The 18,269-nt window shown below is 52.6% G+C and overlaps 6 protein-coding genes across 6 annotated transcripts; 4 read left to right on the top strand and 2 right to left on the bottom strand.

The window, feature by feature from the left end:
• Window positions 1-595: 595 nt before the first annotated feature.
• PG985_002560 (Mitochondrial Rho GTPase 1) lies at window positions 596-2,491 on the top strand (the record flags this gene model as incomplete). Its single annotated transcript, XM_066822329.1, has 1 exon — window positions 596-2,491. The coding sequence occupies one exon, from the start codon at window positions 596-598 to the stop codon at window positions 2,489-2,491; it is 1,896 nt and encodes a 631-aa protein (XP_066689761.1).
• A 452-nt stretch (window positions 2,492-2,943) lies between these two features.
• Window positions 2,944-3,745, bottom strand: PG985_002561 (uncharacterized protein; the record flags this gene model as incomplete). The annotated part of the gene is made up of 5 exons (XM_066822330.1): window positions 2,944-3,083; window positions 3,212-3,322; window positions 3,397-3,470; window positions 3,509-3,598; window positions 3,663-3,745. 5 exons carry the CDS (start codon window positions 3,743-3,745, stop codon window positions 2,944-2,946), a joined length of 498 nt encoding a protein of 165 aa, XP_066689762.1.
• A 2,245-nt stretch (window positions 3,746-5,990) lies between these two features.
• On the top strand, window positions 5,991-8,517 carry PG985_002562 (Primary amine oxidase lung isozyme; the record flags this gene model as incomplete). The annotated part of the gene is made up of 3 exons (XM_066822331.1): window positions 5,991-7,912; window positions 8,012-8,173; window positions 8,238-8,517. The coding sequence occupies 3 exons, from the start codon at window positions 5,991-5,993 to the stop codon at window positions 8,515-8,517; spliced, it is 2,364 nt and encodes a 787-aa protein (XP_066689763.1).
• Window positions 8,518-10,331: 1,814 nt separating this feature from the next.
• Window positions 10,332-12,216, top strand: PG985_002563 (MFS general substrate transporter; the record flags this gene model as incomplete). The annotated part of the gene is made up of 4 exons (XM_066822332.1): window positions 10,332-10,688; window positions 10,753-10,993; window positions 11,059-11,127; window positions 11,183-12,216. The coding sequence occupies 4 exons, from the start codon at window positions 10,332-10,334 to the stop codon at window positions 12,214-12,216; spliced, it is 1,701 nt and encodes a 566-aa protein (XP_066689764.1).
• A 2,606-nt stretch (window positions 12,217-14,822) lies between these two features.
• On the top strand, window positions 14,823-15,793 carry PG985_002564 (secondary metabolism regulator laeA; the record flags this gene model as incomplete). The annotated part of the gene is made up of 4 exons (XM_066822333.1): window positions 14,823-14,999; window positions 15,119-15,263; window positions 15,319-15,354; window positions 15,405-15,793. The coding sequence occupies 4 exons, from the start codon at window positions 14,823-14,825 to the stop codon at window positions 15,791-15,793; spliced, it is 747 nt and encodes a 248-aa protein (XP_066689765.1).
• Window positions 15,794-16,684: 891 nt separating this feature from the next.
• Window positions 16,685-17,165, bottom strand: PG985_002565 (uncharacterized protein; the record flags this gene model as incomplete). The annotated part of the gene is made up of 2 exons (XM_066822334.1): window positions 16,685-16,941; window positions 17,057-17,165. 2 exons carry the CDS (start codon window positions 17,163-17,165, stop codon window positions 16,685-16,687), a joined length of 366 nt encoding a protein of 121 aa, XP_066689766.1.
• Window positions 17,166-18,269: the final 1,104 nt, after the last annotated feature.

Below are 18,269 nucleotides of genomic sequence, written 5' to 3' on the forward strand. Positions count from 1 at the left end.
CCTGGATTTGCTCGGACTTCCATGATGGGCGGCCAGTGGTATCCAATGACCCGGGCAAAGAGGGACCGATGGCACCAATCATCCAATAGCGCCAACCAGCCAATTCAGGAAGCTGTCGCGCCGCGAACCGCCCAATCAATTCAATCCTGTCTTCTCTTTACCCTTTTTTCCTGCATGCAATCCTGCAGACTTGCAGCTGTCATTGCACACGGCACCGAGAGAGCTCCTCCAACAATTCGAAGGCCAATTTGACTGGAGTGTGAGAGTGTCCCTCTTCGCCCAGAGAGTGGGTATCGTCGCTGGGGATCTTCCCTCTGGTTGCATTGCTTGCAAAAAGAAGGCTGCTGCCGATTGCCCAACCTTGCTGGGGGCCTGACTTGGTGTTCGCTAACCGGCATACCTAAACCTTCTTGCTACCCGCTTGTCCCGCCAGCATCTGACACCTAAAGAAGCTTGGGATGGCATCATCGTGAAGCAATCGATTTCCCTCCTAGGTCTTTCCCCCATCGAGCCATGGCCACCGGTATATCTCCAATTCCTTTGCATCCCTGTCCTGACCTTTCCCGTCCATGCCCTGCTGTAACTCCAGACCCCGATGGTGCTAACCAAGAAGAAAGTGCGCGTCTGTGTATGCGGCGATGAAGGTACCGGCAAGTCAAGTTTGATTGCCTCGCTCGTTAGAGACGTCTTCGTGAGCAACAAGATACAGTCCGTCCTTCCCCAGATCACGATCCCGCCGAGCATCACCACCCCCGAAAATGTCACCACAACCATTGTCGACACATCGGCCCGGCCTCAGGACCGAACCACACTTCGAAAGGAGATTCGCAAGTCCAATGTCATACTGCTAGTCTATAGCGACCACTACAGCTATGAACGCGTGGCCCTCTTCTGGATGCCCTACTTCCGATCTCTCGGCGTTAACGTCCCCGTCGTGCTGTGTGCCAACAAAAGCGACCTTACCAACGATAGCACCACCCCGCAGATCGTCGAGGAGGAGATGCTGCCTGTTATGAATGAGTTCCGAGAAATCGACTCGTGTATTCGGGCAAGCGCACGGGAACACAACAATGTCAACGAAACGTTCTTTCTGTGCCAGAAAGCCGTTACACATCCCATCGCCCCTCTTTACGACCACAAGGAGGGCAAGTTAAAACCAGCCTGTGTGAACGCTCTCAGGAGAATATTCTACCTTTGCGACAAGGACCAGGACGGATTCCTGAACGACCAAGAGCTGCACAACTTCCAGGCGAAATGCTTCGACAAGCCCCTCACTAGCGAGGATCTCGAAAATATTAAGCTATCCATCTCCAAAGCGGTTCCTGCATCCAATACCGAGAAAGGCGTTGACATGAAAGGTTTTCTGCAACTCAACAAGATGTATGCGGAAAAGGGTCGCCATGAGACTATATGGATCATCCTCAGGAAATACCACTACACAGACAGTTTGAGCCTGGAAGATAGCTTCATACAGCCCAAGTTTGAGGTGCCGGAGTATTCCTCGGCCGAGCTGAGCCCGGCCGGCTACCGCTTCTTTGTGGATTTGTTCCTGCTGTTTGACAAGGATAACGATGGCGGCCTAAATGACCAGGAGCTGGCGGCCTTGTTTGCGCCGACGCCGGGGCTGCCACAGTCATGGGCCGACTCGTCGTTTCCGTCGACGACTGTTCGGAACGAAGCTGGTCACATCACTCTGCAAGGCTGGCTCGCGCAATGGAGTATGACTACCTTCCTAGAGCCCAAAACATCCTTGCAGTACCTGGCCTATCTGGGGTTTGAGCCGCCGAATTCGAAAGAACCATTGACCTCGGCCTTGAAGATTACGAAACCGCGCAAGCGTAGGAACCGGCCTGGTCGTGTTGAAAGAGCCGTTGTTCAATGCTACATTATCGGTGCAGGAGGAGCTGGCAAATCTTCACTGCTGAACGCGTTCCTCAATCGGCCATTCGATGGCTTATACCATCCTACCATCAAGCCACGCCGCGCTGTGAACAGCGTCGAACTCCACGGTGGCAAGCAGTGCTACCTGATACTAGAGGAATTGGGCGAGCTTGAGCCGGCCATCCTCGAAAACCAGGCTAAGCTCGACACATGTGACCTGATATGCTACGCTTACGACTCTTCTGACCCGGATTCATTCTCGCATATTGTGGATCTGCGAAAACGATTCCCACAACTGGACGAGCTGCCGGCTATCTACACTGCACTGAAAGCAGACAAGGACAAGACAACACAGCGAAGCGAGGTACAACCGGATCAATACACTTCGGGCCTCATGATGAGTACGCCACTGCATGTCAGTGTGACATGGAGCAGCATCAGTGAGCTGTTCGTTGCTCTTGCAGAGGCTGCGACCAACCCCAGTACTGCGTTTCCCAAGAACGAAGAACCGCCCCCGGACAGATCCGGCCTGTACATTGCCATGGGTGCCACGGCATGTGCAGCTGTTGCGGCCATCATGATCTGGAGGCGCTCAACCAATTCCACCTAGGTTCCGAACTCGTTGCGCACTGATTGATGTTTGTCGCGTCGGCTTTGCGAAGCTGTCATCTTTTCTTTATTGTGCATTTTAGGAGCTAGGGGGCCAATTGTTAGGGGTTTTTTATATAATAGAATATGTCGTGCATATGGCACTATTCTATCTGGAAGTTTCGGGTCCTCCACTCTCGTATTTACACTCATGATACCCATTTCCTGTGTGGCGCTACCCAGACTGCGCGGAAAGTCGCAACTCCATACTATACATAAACTTGTAGTATCTAATAACTGATTTTAAGCAACCGGACTTTTGACATGTGATGAGGTAATCTCGTATGCATCAAATTGTCACCATAGGCTTGGACACTTGCAGGAGCTGGCGCTCATAGTCTGAATGGGTATGAAAGCCCATGGAATCGATGAACGGGCGGATGGGCGGATTTCTGGTCACATATGTCACTGGTTCTAAGCATTGGAGGGCTGATATGAGCTACTGTTCTTTGCGGCTGCTGCGACTCGCAGTAGCGCATTGCTTCTCTCTACTCTGCCAGTCTCCGTATATCCGCCATCAGCATGGACGGCACAGGCACCATCCTTTAGACATCCTGTTTGGGCGCCAGTTAGGCCCCAGCGACTCCTATTTCGAGAGTTCGGGTCAGCTCTTTCGTTTACACTCATCCAGGAAGCATCAACTCAGGGCATTATCCGCGATTAAGAGGTTAGTGATGCTTACCGTTCGCAACTCCACCTACGGCCCCAACAGCTCCGTTGGCGACATCCCCGACGGCTCCGACGGCCCCATTGGCTACGTCGCCGACTGCGCCTACAGCACCGGTAGCGACACCTGCAGACATTTGCCGTTTCGTTAGCGGGTTCATACAGAAACGCAATGCTGAAGCGAGGCCGTAGAGAACTTACCACCTACGCCGTCAACCAAGTTGCCCGCTACCCCTGCCACTCCGTCCAGAGCGTTGCCAACGGTCCCGACAGCACTATCAAGCAGTTCCTGTATTTAGCTGTGTATCAATACCGTATTGATGGGGGAAGGGGGTGAACTTGCCCGTCCAGCAGACTACCAGCCGTGTCGATGGCGCCGCCAGCGAGTCCACCTGCGCCTCCTCTGTTCGCGCAGTTAGTAGAGCAGATCAAAACTAGCGCGGTCCTTGATCAGGGGGTTTACTTACGCTGCAGTAGCAGCCTGCGGCATTGGGGCAGCGAAGCTGAAGGCGACCAGCGCCGAGGAGACGAAGATGGCGAAGCAATGCATACTGATGACAGATACTGGTTGTTGCTATTTTTACCCCTTTCCTTTTGTTCTTTTCCTCTTGGAATCTGCAAGAATGAACGTGGATGCAAACGAATAAGGCGAGCCGCAGATGCTGTCAACAGCTAACTAAAGGATGGTGGCAGGAAAGGCAGGAAGAGGCGGGAGGAGTACAGACAAGTTCACAGAGAATTACATATAACTTGAATCAAGTGGCTCGAAGCTTCTTATACATTTATCCCTCATCTACCCTCCTTATTAGGTTCGTGATCCAGACGCAAATACGGACTGTTTGGCCGATGGTGTTTGGGGCTGGCGCTTGGTGCGTGTTCGCCAATCGTATGGAAACATGCTTTTTACTTTGGATGCCGTGCAGGTTTCACCTATATAGGACGACAGTGGGCTGGAGGTTGTCGTCCAGATAACCTTTGCGGTGTTTAAGGAGGCGTCTGGCGCCAGTCTGTGCGGCTGTTTTACCCTTCGCTTTTATAGCGTTTTTGGAAACACTTCATTGGCGTGAGTATCTCTTGGCATCAGTTATCTATTTGCGGCGAATCTGCTCACAGGGCGTCTCATGGTCACGTTATGTTTCCATCACCAATGCCACTGGTCACTTTACGTACGACAATGAAATATAACATTGCCTGGACGTGGTCAGGATGGTTTCAACACATGCATGAATAACACGGAGTCCTATCTTCTGTTCCAATAATCTACCTCCCCAATCGTTCATGAACCCAGGCAGCCGCCAAAGAGGTCTAGGTACGTTGTTAAGTTCGTCCCTACATCAGTCAGTCTCCTTGAACCAAGCAAGATTGCCCCAAACTACACTGGTTTACCTCCGTGCGTCTATCTCCTGAGCAGAAGTATTGGAATCTATCCCACCTACTTGAAACCTTTGATCTCAGCCGCCTTCGTAATTGTTGTCCCCATGGCTGACCTGCCATTGCTGCACGGAATTATTTGTAGTGTTGACAGAATACCCTATGGTTATGGCTATTCTGTTGTGGAGTGCATAACCCTGCAAACATATCGGATCTGTCGCCTTGATGAATTATACGCAATCGCACAAAGTCGCCCGCTTACGAGGCCCTACCCTGCCGAATCATGATTATAAACCTATCTGGTGCCCCAGAGACAATGGTTTGTCTCTTCCAAAGATAGGTCTGGCTTCAAGTTATCGAGATGGCTACCTTAGGCTGACGATCAAAGTCGAGGCATGCTCTACTCTGCAGTATGTTCTCAATCGTCAACGAATTGGTGGATTCAGGCGACAACGATCCCACATTGGTGTTTCCTATATCTAGCTCGATACTTTCCTGTAGCTTTTAGGCACCCGTTGCCCTCGTTTGGCAGGTCTTTCCGTCAGTAGGAGAAGGGCACCAAGTTACCCCAATGACCCCCCGGCTCTCCTTATCGCGTCCCCCTACGGCGCTAGCCCAGCAGGAGATGCGAGCGCATCTCGGGCCGGCAATCAGCGGCAGCCGTAGGACTGGGTCTTGGCATTAACACCATGTTAGATAAATTATCATCAACTCATATACCCTCTTTCGTGATGCGCCAGATAACGATTTCGGCATATGCTTGCTGCTCATGCAAGGCTCCATCATTGTGCCGACAAAGTACACAAGCAGTGCAACAAGTCATGAATGATCGCGCAAGTGTATTTGAACGATGCTTACTCATCATAAACTGCAAATGCGCAATTTGGTTTTAATCATTAACTGAGTATGGTCGTGGGGCTGCCACAATGTTATAGGAACCCACGGACCAACCTCCGGCCAATGTGGGCAGTATATGCGGGAGCATCCTATTCTCCCCCCATCCTGCGGACTCCTCCGTTATCAGGAAGTGGAACCGAGCGCCCCGCTGATTGTCCCTTCCCCATAGGTTCTGCCATATTGTGCCGGGATGATCTTCACCTTTCGGGTCAGGCCCCGATTCTCCCGAACGCGGCCTGATGCTGTGCAACAAACACTAGGCTGGCCATAACACCTACCGTATTCTGCAGTTATCCGCAAGCGCAATATGGGTGGCGCTTTGCATCTCTACAGGGGGCTGCAATATATTCGATGCGGGATTCCAGATTAGATTGCGAGAGGAGAGAGGGCCGACAATCGGATCTTACAGTTGACACTTCCGAGTGTATAAGTACCCGTGGATGTCAGCATAATGGGGTGTGCAATCCTCCGTTTGGCCAGGTCACTGCCATTCTCTGAGCTGAGCGCTGCCTCGCCTCCTAGACCAGATGCTACCCAAGTTCCTTTACGCTGCCCTGCTGGGCCAGCATTGCACTGTCTCTGCTTCTCGACTAGCTGGGTCCTGGCTGGAGAACAGGAGACTCACGAGCAGGCAGTCCGCAGTCAACCAAACATCGCCCCAATGCTCATCCGTGGCTCCTGCCGCAACGGCGCCTAAGGAGAATGTGTGGGCCCCCATCTCGAGCTCCGAAACGGCCGCCGTCATCGAGTGGCTTGTCCAGCAGTCCGAGCTCAACCTGACGGCCCCCACCGTGAGCGGCATTGATGGTGTTTGGCAGAACAGCATCATCCTCGTGGAGGCCATGATGCCAAACAAGACCGACGTCTTGCCCTATCTGGACGGGTCCGCCCCGGCCCCCGAGCGCTACGCCCACGTGCTGCTCAGCAACCGTGCCTCTGAGACGCCTACCTATCAGGATATCTTAGTCGGTCCCCTGCCGCTCGACAACGCCACGGCCAACTATCTCCCTCTGGAGTTCCCGTTTACCCGCAAAACCGAGGGCAAGATCCGCAACCTGGACGCGGATGGCCCGGCTGCTCAGGCGGCATGGCTGCACCCCATAGGCCGCTCCATTGAGGACATTGCGATGGATCTGTGGGGCGGCACGTTGAGCGGATACGAGAACGACACGTTGAGACTCGGCTCCACCGACCCCGTATGGCAAGGGGAGGACGGCACCGTGAAGCGCTGGTACGGCGTTGCCCGGATGCCGAGCAGCCTGTTCGACACCGGAAGCATCATGAGCGCCGGTTTGTACATGAAATCAGATGTCACCGGGCGCGACCCCAGTAAGTGGAAGCTCGAGGGCTGGTACTACAATGGTCGTTTCTACGAGACCACAGAGGATTTCCGCACCGCCTACTTCAGCCCCGGCTTTGAGAAGATCGGCCGGGAACCCGACGGGCAATGGGCCTGGACAGAGCGTCAGGGCGACCCGTACCCCGGAGACGACACCCCTCCGCCCATGGCCGTTGCCGCCGGTCCTCCGCGCCACAAAGTCGACGTAGAGCGGCAGTACGTCGAGTGGATGGACTTCAGCTTCTACCTGGGCTTCACACGGGACACGGGACTTGCCTTCTACGATATCAAGTTCAAGGGCGAGCGCGTAATGTACGAGTTGGGCCTGCAGGAGGCGTTGGCCCACTATGCCGGCAGCGACCCCTGGTCATCGCACATCGCCTACCTCGACAGCTACTACGGCTTCGGCACCAACACGTACGAGCTCGTCAAGGGCTACGACTGCCCGCAGTACGCAACCTATCTGAACACGAGCTACTACGCGCGCGAGCAGACGCACACGCACACCGACAGCGTCTGCCTGTTCGAGTTTGACGGCGACGGGCCCATCCAGCGCCACACGACCAACGGCTGGGTCACAGTGTCCAAGAACGTCGGCTTCATCGTGCGCGCCGTTGCCACGGTGGGAAATTATGATTACACCTTTTCGTACACCTTCGCGCTCGACGGGTCCGTCGCCGTCGACGTGCGGGCCTCGGGGTATATCTCGGGCGCGTTCGAGGCGCAGAACAGCGGATTCGGGTACAAGATCCACGGGGGGCTCAACGGCGCCATGCACGACCACGTGCTCAACTTCAAGGCCGACCTCGACGTCCTCGGTACCGCCAACACGGTGCAGCTCGTCAAGAACAAGCCCATCTCCCGGACGTACCCCTGGTCCGACGGCGAGGTCGTCAACACCATGGAGCTCGAGCGCACGTACATTGCAAACGAAGATGAGGGGCGCTTCAACTGGGCGCCCAACGGCCAGGGCCAGGTCGTCGTCGTCAACAAGGACGAGAAGAACCAGTGGGGGGAGTACCGGGGCTGGCGCGTCCTTCCCAGCACCCCGGGCTCTCATCTGTCTATTATCAACTCCACCGTCATGCGGAACACAGCACACTTCGCGGAGTAAGTCCTGAATCTTCTTGATTCGACCCCCTGTCACAAGATCCAGCCACTTGGTTCAATACGAAAGACAGACAACTCAATCTAACCTCAACCTCCTAGATACGACGTGTCCATCTCGCGTGCCAAGGACACGGAACCACGCGCCACGCATCCGTACGGAAACCAAGACACACGAGAACCTCCAGTTGACTTCGCTAAGTTCTTTGACGGCGAGTCGTTGGAGCAGGAGGACATAGTTCTCTGGGTGAACCTTGGGATGCAGTAAGTTTTCCGCCCTTTCCCCTCCCAAGAGAAGAGAAGAACCATGCTAAGACCCCAACGCCAGCCACATCCCGCATTCCGGGGATTTGCCCAACACCGTGATGACGGCGGCTATTGCGGGGATCAAGTTCGTGCCGTCCAACTACTTCGACGGCGATCAGTCAATCCGCTCCCGCAGCCAGGTCAGGGTCAACTACGACAAGGGCAAGGTCTCGAGCCTGACCAAGGCCGGCCGCGACCCCATCTGCGAGTCGACGCTCATGTCGTACGCGGGCGACAGCGTCATCAACAAGTATCCGTACGACCCGACCAATGTCTTCTATGAGATGGCAGGTCTGCACTGAGAGATGAGTGGCAGATCCGCTCGGTGAAGAGACAGAATCTCGAGGGAGGAGTGGGCAATTCCAGAATCCGAGATCGATTCGAGTCATGGGGGTGCAAAAGGCTGCATGCTGTCGCCAGCGTCGATGCGACGACCGTACCAGCCATTGTAGTTATTTCAAGCATAACCGAATGGAAGCCGTGTAATCAGCAAGTCAACGTCAAATGGGTATCCGATGGTCCGTTATTGTGACATTGTCAAGAATGATTCAACGGAGAATGGTCTATGCCGCAAGTGTTTGCCGGGCGCCAGGAGATGAATTTTGCGATATCTGTTTCGGTGAGACGGGGTTTCGAGCTACACGTCGGTGGAAGTAATGTATGTAGTTGGGCAACGTACATGGGAAACTCTATCAATGAGTGGCATGGAGCTAGACCCCAGAATGGCGGCGGAACGGGCGACCGGCACGTCTTCGGTGTGGCTTTTTTAAGAATGGCGAGCAGGTACATTGGTGGACCAAAGGCCGCGTAAGCAAGCGGTTATGGCTGCTTTCTCAACTCTTTCTCGTCTTTTATCCGTCTGTTTATCGTCTTCCAGCTGGCCGTCCCTGACAGGACTCGGGGACAACTCCCGCGATATCCCTCCAACGATAATCAACGATGATATCGCGCTCCAAGTCGCTAGTATGGAGTACCACAAACATGGCAAAGTTTCAAAGTCCCCTGTTACCTGATGTTTCTCTATGGCTGACCCGCTGGTTTTTTCCACAGGGCAAACCAAAACGATAGCAGTTCGGATGAAAAAGTCATGAGGGAGAGAGCTGTTCCGATTCTGGTGCGCTTCAAACCCAAACCGTTTCGGCTTTTGTAGCTAGCTGCAGACAACTTCCCTGTTGGTATGGCTATCCCATCTTTCGGTCAGTTCGTCCGTGCTAGACGGGATCTCCAGATCGCCTGCTACGGCTGGTCGAAGAGCCACTCGGAGTAGGCCGGTCCTGATTAAGGTTAACGTGCGGCTACGCCTTGGATTTGAATCAAAACTTTTCTGTTTTTCCTCCTCTCAGACTTGTTTCACGAAACATGTAACATCCACTGCATCTGTTCGCGAAGACCTCATGTTTCCAGTATTTGTTTAACTCCGTCGGCGGGTAAAAGGAGAATACTGCCACAACCAAGATAAGGACGGTCAAAGTTATCACATGAATCGGATCCCATCGAGAATATCGCGCCGGTTTCAAATACTGCAGCTGCCGCGTAAGGTGTCCCAATCTTCTGGCGGCTCCGAGCAGCAGGCGAGAAGTACGTACATGCCAGAGGACCGCACTTCACTGCGCAGGTTTTCTCAAGCTGCCCGCCGAGAATTGAGCCACCGAGGGCTCAAAACTCAATGTAGCAGAGACAAATTGATACGCATCTTTCTATCAACGAGTCAGACGTCAGATGCCACCAGGTCTAGGAGGCGGGATATGCAAGCCCTCCGGCCACCTGGGCATGGTGCCTTGCCCGGTGTGTTTCACCATGAACATCCAGCACAGCCTTTTCGATAAAGTATTGCTCTTACCCAGCCCTCCATGATCGCCAAGCGAAACGGAGCACATAATCTTTGCAGGCCCACGCTTCCTCGTCATACAGCTCAAAAGGTGGCGACGCGTGTACCTTGGTCCTAGTTATCCAGGTAGAGCATAAAGTAGATATCCATGGGTCAAGAAGACACTGTCTACGACATGAAATTGCAGCCGTTTCTACTTCACACGCCGTGCTTAATTTCCCATCCTTCTTTACATTTCTCTTACCAACATTCATTCTGTACAACTACATAGAGTGTAGTCTGTCTACAATGGGCTCAAAATCACAAGGCAACGCCAGTAGCACCGACCGGCTACCCAATGACCGGCCCATGGATCCCCAGTCTGAGCCAACGTCTTCGCCCTTGCCCTCGCCCCAGATCCCTCAGATCGAGACGAGTAGGTCTTCGACCACACTCGGCGAAGCCAACGAGTCGAGTTCCGAGGACATGGAGAAAAGAGCGCCGACACCAACGGAACGAGAGGCGGACGGCGATGCTCCGAAGCTTGGTCCCCATCGCTTCAGCAATACCCGCAAGAGGTGGATGGTCGGTCTGCTTTCCGCTGCTGCCATGTTCTCCCCACTGGCCAGCAGTATCTATTTTCCATCGACGAAAGATATTGCAACTGTACGCCCGTCACATTTATCGCCCAAAACGAAAGCAGTGAATCTAGTGCTAACTTGTTGCCAAGGATCTCAATGTCGGCTTAGATAAGGTGCACTTGACCATCACGATTTTCATGTACATGCAAGGCATCGCTCCCAGCTTTTGGGCGCCCCTTGCCGACGCCAGAGGGCGGAGAGTCACTTTAATTGGCACCTTCGTCGTCTTTCTTGTGGCAAATATCGGTCTAGCCATGGCAGATAGCTATGCTAGTCTGATGGGATGGCGCGCAGTCCAGGCCATAGGAAGCGCTGCCACGATATCCATTTGTACGCAGCATCACGGGCAAACCTCCATACGGACAGGGACACAGACGCTAACCACCTGTCTATAGGCTCCGGTGCGATAGCTGATATAACCTCGCGAGCTGAGATTGGCGGCTGGATCGGCATCTTCAGCGGTAGTAAGTATTTCCCTATTGCGCACGTTGGATGATCTACAGCCTAACACCGATGTAGTGCGGCAGCTCGGCCAAGCATTGGGTCCTGTCTTTGGTGCTCTCCTCACCCAGTATTTCCGATGGCATTCTATCTTCTGGACGCTCTTGATCATGGGCTCCATCACGTTGCTCGCCATCATAGTGCTCTTGCCAGAGACGCTACACTCCATCGCTGGCGACGGTAGTGTCCGACTCACCGGCATTCACAAACCCCTTTGGTACTCGGTAAAAGGCCAACCCTACGTCGATGACAACAGTTCGCGTCCGGAAATGAAGCCCATCAGCATCTACAAGCTTGTATTGGAGCCTGTCAAGATGCTGCGTGAAAAAGATGTTCTCCTCGTCCTGTTTTTCGGAGCTGCTCCCTACACTATCCATTCGATGGTGACAGCCTCTGCCACGGCGATGCTCAAAGATGACTTTGGCCTGAGCCAGATACAGGTAGCTGCCGCGTTCCTGGCCAACGGCGGAGGTATCGTGATGGGATCCTTGGCCACCGGGAAAGTGCTGGACAAGCTGTACGCGCACTACGAAGCCGAGTACCGGCGCACGCACGGCATCGCCGACGGGGTTACCCTGAAGGGAAAACTGCCAAAGGATTTCCCCCTGGAGCACGCGCGCCTGCTGAGCACCTGCGTCATCACCCCCTTCTTCATTGTGACCATCTGCCTGTACGGCTACTCCATCGCGATGAAGAACCTGGCGGTGGTCTTGGTGCTCCACTTCATCACCTCGTTCTGCGCCATGTCGGCCCTGGCGGCCAACACGACCATCATGCTCGACATGTACCCCAAGGCCGCGGCGAGCGCGACGGCCGTCAACAACCTCGTGCGCTGCCTCTTGGGCGCCAGCGGCGTCGCCGTCGTCCAGCACGCCATTGACGGCCTCGGCAACGGTCCCGCCTTTCTGGTGTTTGGTCTCATCACGGCGCTGATGACGCCCATGTTGCTGGTCGAATGGTTCTTTGGTCCTAAATGGAGGGCGCGGCGCATGGATCGCGAGCAGGCTGCGGAAGAGGAAGAGGCGCGGAAGCGTGCACAGTCACCATGCTGACGGGTGCTTGCTGAAGGGCTCAGGATTTTGGATACATGACCATGTCTTTTTTCTTTTTCTTTTTTCTCTCTTTTCTTTTGAGATTTGGTTTATTTATCTTGTTATCTTGGGGTCAACTCGGTGTTGGGCCAAACTGAAAACCAGAACTGCATAGATGGCGACTGGCGTCAAGAGAAGTGCGCTCCTGTTTTGTTGGGTGGAATTAGGTTGGCGAAAGATACCTCTACCATTATGTATAGATCCGATTTCATAATCTCTTATGTCATATAGTGTTTAATACTTAGATTATCTATACTATGCCTTTGGAACTGTGTGCATCTTGCCTACTCGTACAAACTGTATACGAGTACATATTCAAGACGTCCACTGTCCCTAGCAACAATAAAATCTCAAGTTTTTCCCAAGACATGACGACTGATCAATATCTGTCGTAGCGACTACGGATGACATATATCTTGTCCCTTCTCATTCCCGTTTCATCTTACAAATCTTCGTTGCTCTCAGTGGGCCCCTGAACACGTAAGGAGGTAGTCACAGATGGCCTGGATGACATCCAACAGCAACTGTATTCAACCCAACTACTACCACTTAAGTGACGGGAAAGGGATGAACAATGCCTCCAGAGATGCCATATTATCCTGGGCGGTAGGTATGTTCAACACCCTGACCAAGGCTAGGTCAGCTTTTGTTACCTACACGCTGCGTGAAGAGTACGTTTATCATCTTTGCCGAATGTTTCTCAAGGGCGATGTATACGTACTTCTGATTTTTCGGTTATATTCAGGTAAACCTGGCTCACTTGGCCGGTGGGCGCAACGTTGCTGTTGGTGCCAACAACGTTTGCTCCCGGCTTCACCCCCTACCTGTACCCCTGAACGAAACAACACCGATCTGCTCCAGGTACAAGTCAACCCAGATCTTGGTAGCATGGGTCCAGAAGCGGTGAATACAATGTATCAAAGCAGAAAACACATGCACCACATACAAGGCAGACGAGTCTGGTCAAGCACTCAATCCCTGGGACAAGAGGACGATTCGATGAAATACCACCAATCCCATGCAGAAAAAGGATTCCAGGAATATTCGAATGCTACAGTGACAATATGGTTCTGAACGGTGTGAGGTAGCAGTATAACCCATGAAGTATTTGCCTAACCCACAATGGCTGGTGATATTGGCTAGGCGGATTTGATCTGATATTACATGCTACCCCTATAGTATATAGTCGTTTGTTGGTTATCTGTTTGTCGCCACTGGTCTGGACCCCAGCAACCGGTAACGGCCCCCTGCACTTCCCTGTCCAATGTGCGAAGGAGCGTGGATGCGCCAAGACCTATCTCCAGGAACTCGCCCGCGTCCCCTCCCAGTTCGGTCCCCATCACAGCATGCGCCTCTCGCATGCATGGGCAACGTCCCATGTCGGGTCACACAAACTGCGGGCTGATGGAACCAACTTCCAACAACATAATTCTCTTTTTTCTTTCTGTTTCGGCCTTTGCCAACAGCCAGGTGAAATGAGTTGTGCTACACCGATTTGGAGTTGTTTGCCCAGCGTGTCCTACCGGAATTGGACAGAACCTCCGCGGTTACCAATCGCTCGGAATGCCGAATGGCAATTGCAGTCTTCGGTCCGAGGTTTGATGGTTTCGTGGGTCTATTTGCATCTAGACCAAATCATTTGGGCCTCTCCACCTGGTTGGTTCGTTCCTTCTCTATCCAAGCATTCAGCCAAATTGCGACTTTGGTGCAATGGAAAAAGTAATAGAACAGGAATGAAACGGATTGCTCAAAAGCTCCGGTATTCGCAATGCATCTTCGGAAACAACACGAACCACTATTTGTCGCCAGCGCAGGGCTCTCTCCATTTCCTATGCTTACTGCATTGCAGCTTACCATCCTTTCACCCGGGGATCCTTATCCTTCTTGGAAAACCTGGGATCACCCTCGCCGGAGCGGCTCGCTGGAAACAACCCCTTGGCCCCCCTTGCACCGTCAGATTAGAGCCAACGAGGGTGAGCCCATCTTTCCCCGCGTTTGGGCGACAGAAACAGATCATCGTCACCCTTCTCTCCCCCACCCATATCGCATAGTCGTGGGCCAAGGACCCTTTTCTTTTTCCTTACCCCAAGTTGAAATTAGACGACTAGCTAGCGACAGCCAGCAGCAGGATCCACCTATCACATCCCCCCCCCCGTACCGAAATAGCACTTGCTTGTCCATCCAATTTACCCAAATTCCTGATTGAATTTAGCATGGAGCGAGGAGGAGGCGGCGGAGGAGGAGTAAAAGGAGCAACGAACCCCAACAAAGCTCGAACTTCCTACTCGGACACTTCAATGGCCTCCGCATCCGGTTACGAATATGCAGTAAGTCAGGTGCACTGCTCCCATCCCTACCCCCCTCTCTCGCAAAGAGAACGGCTGACGGGGACGTACCAAAACTGCTAGGAGAGCCAGATATCGAAATCATCTGGTTCGGTTGCCTCAAGCGAGTATTGGCCTTCTGTGAAAGATGAAGAAAGCGACTCGGACGAGGCGCCAAGCGCGGCCCGGCCCGGTAAGAGAAGGTAAGCATTATTGCACTACCCCCTTTGCATTCATATAAATATGGCGGCATGTCACATATCATATTCTGCCGAATCTTCCCTGCTGATCGTGGCCAGGAATTCGAGCCGCAGGGCCAATATTTTCCGGAATATCATCAGCGCTGTCGGCCAATCCGCCCCCGAGGCAACCACCATATATCCCGGTTACTACCAGGAGACGTTCCCAGACGATCAAGCAGTGAGTCAAGACTTGATAGCCCGCTTCATCGTTTCTATGCTAATCATTGCTCTTTCTTGATAGCGACAAAGATATATAAATGGTGCGACCCGTCAATTACCCATGCTGATACGCTGTAGGATGACATCATTAACAGGCCTTATATAGCCCTGCAACACCGCGCAATTGCTGAAGTCTGGGACGGAAGGCTTCACTTGTGCCCCTTTCCCAAGCCAGCCAGAGTACTTGATGTGGGTACTGCTAGTGGGCTGTGGGCACTGGTTGGTACCGTGCTACACCATATGCAGAGCGTCGGACCCCCTATGCTAACCTGTTGCAGGAATTCGGCAAGCCCGCCACCCCCGTTGCAACGGCCGTCAGCCGGCCGCTCGTTTAGTTGCTAACTTTCGCCTGCGGCACACACAGGTACCAAGAATCCAACATGTCGCATCCTGGGCATCGACGTCGATCCCGTGGTGCCGCCATTCACGCTCCCGAACTGCGCCTTTGAGACCGTGGATATCACCCAGCCCTGGCCCTTCGATAGCAAATTCGATTATATCCATGCCCGGGGTGTGCCCGACTTCCCACGCAACACGAGAAAGGTCGTCTTCGACTCGATGTGGGACCACCTCATCCCCGGCGGCTGGATCGAATGCACGAACTGGGTGATGCGTCTTGAGTCGGGAGACCACTCCACCGAAGGGACTCGGTGCGAGCAATGGTTCCACGCCATCGAAAAAGGTAAAGTCAACTATTCCATTGCCATGGTCACATCGGCTTTGTGTACAATAGCTGTGCCTGCTCAAGACTAACTCTCAAGGCCAGGTGTGAATGCGATGGGCGGCTCCTTATCCTTTCCTCTGGAATGGCAACGGCTCATGACGGCACGCGGGTGCCAGAATCTCCAAGTCCGGAAGTACCCAGTAAGCGACTTTCGGTGTTTATTCCTTCCTGTTCTAGTGTTTATTCCACGTTAGTCCAGTGTCTCCCGGGGGAAAGAGGAACCGTTTATTCGAGAAATTCCCATTATTCCCTCTTAAGACATCCTGTTCCCTCCAAAAAGAGTAAATGCTAACGCCGAGAATCGATAGGTCCCCCTGAACACCTGGCCGCCCAGCGAGCGGCTCCAGAAGATCGGGTCCATGATGACGGAAAACACCCTATCCGTGGTCGATCTGGTCACCGGTCCGGTGCTACGAGGGGGGCTCAGGTGGTCGAAAGAGGATTGTGAAGCAATCATCAGCGATTTCCATAAGGAGTTGCCGAATACGAGTTACCACCCGTTCATCATACTGTACGTTTTCTTGCCGAATATGGTGCCATGGTGAGATATACTACTGACAATGCGAGCCAGTATGACTACGTATGGGCAGAAACCATTCTGACACAGGCTTGTGGAGGCGAACGGAGCCCATGGGGGTACCAGGACTGGGTGGTTGATATATTAGCGAGGGGATAACACCCAGCACCGCACCCTTTTTCCAAAATATGGCATATGAATAGACAGGACAAGCAATTTGCGAAAGCACTCAGGTGTCACTCAGGCTGAAATTATGCTGGATTCACTGCATTGTGTGACCCAGGATTACCCACCCTCTGTTCCGTCTTCATACATGTATAGACTGTCCAGCGCTAGAGCTGAGGAGGTTCAGTTCTCAGTATGTTGGCCCCAAACCTGAATCCATGCCATCGAACAGCATTATTCACTGCGACATATCGAGCTCCGGGACAGCATCGAAGAAGTCGGTCCAAATTTGGTCCCAGCCTGTGTTCATCATGTCGCTGGTTCCTACGCCACCTCGGCGAGAGTCTATGCCACCATCAATAATTGGCGGAACACCTTGGTCGGATCTCAGAGGGTAAAGGCTTTGAGATAACCCGGGCTCCGCTGGGCCGTCCTCGGTGGCGATAGAATTCTTGTAAGTGCTCATGGGCGACGGACCACCAGGCGGGATGCTGACTGCAGTCAAAAAATCACCAGTTATGGCCATTGAAGCTTTGGTGGAATCGTGTCTACGGCCATCAGGTAATTAAGTCATCGAATCCCGTCCGGACCAGACCGCGTCAAGTCTAACGTTCGTCTTTAGTGCACTCGTGGGCATTTCGGTTGTTGGCGCGGTTAAGGATGCCACTGATAGCTTTACTGGTTTGATCGCTAAGACATCTGCTCGCATGGTCCTGCATTTGTGTATTTCATATGTACTTAGGTTTGCTAAATCTTTCTCCTGCAGGCCATTGGAAGTGGTTTCTTCCTCGCGAGTCCAATGAGAATGGGTGGAATGAAGCTACAAAGGAAAATTTGATCATTCGCGGCATATGGGGGTTTACAGGAGACAAACATGTATATCTAATTGGTACTTGGATATTTCTCATGTTAGGCATATATATAATGTCCATTTGAGTGCAGAGACATGCTACATAAGTCTATTCGCATGCCCCTTGCCAGCATGTTGTCAGACTGGTTCGCAGAATTGAGTTTCGGATCCGAGGCTTGCCTTTTCACTTTTGGATACATCATCCACAAAAGTGATATAGACCTTTCCACGTGACGTATGACGTAGACAAAACCCTACTATTTTGCAGAAACTGTGGCTTCCTATTATCCAAATGTTGATGATAAGGGTGCGGTGTAGCAAGGGTTCAAGGTGCAAGAGGCAAGTCAAAGCAAGCCTTCATGTTGTGGCGGCATTACAAAATGACGTCAAACCTCACTGTTGCACATTATTTTTATTATACGAGCGAAGTAATCAGAGACTGGAATCATTGTGTGGGGTCATGACTACTACTCCAAACGGGATTCTATGTACTTGGGCACCATGCATGATAGTAGTGAGTTTCAAGTTGGACTGTATTATACCTAATTAGAGATCAGGTAAAACTTAGAAGACAGTACAATCAAATATTGCCCCGGCATGAAGTGTCGATGCCTCAAAGAGAAGGTAGCTGCACAAACAGCTAAACATGACCAACATGCTCCTGAACTCCTGGTTCCTGCTCCATTCTCGTCTTTCCCAGAAAACCAATTCCTCCCCTAAGTCCTTCCATGACATACAAATTCCACGACTTAGTTGTACAGGGTATCGCAATGCAAGGTGTAAAGTGCTGGGATTTGAAAAGCGAAAAGTTGGAATGGCTGCCGTTACGGTTTTTAAATTCGAAAGCAAAAAGCCAAATTGCTGACATGCTTGAATATATCAAAAAGGGGAGCCGCATACGCCAAATGGTCGTTCCTCAGATCTCTCAGATGTCTCGTAGCTCATGTCTCGTAATCCTCGTTGCTCTCGGCAA

This window comes from Apiospora marii (genome assembly GCF_038362585.1).
Source record: "Apiospora marii strain CBS 49790 chromosome Unknown utg000002l_segment0_segment0, whole genome shotgun sequence".
In the NCBI taxonomy this organism is placed as follows: domain Eukaryota; kingdom Fungi; phylum Ascomycota; class Sordariomycetes; order Amphisphaeriales; family Apiosporaceae; genus Apiospora; species Apiospora marii.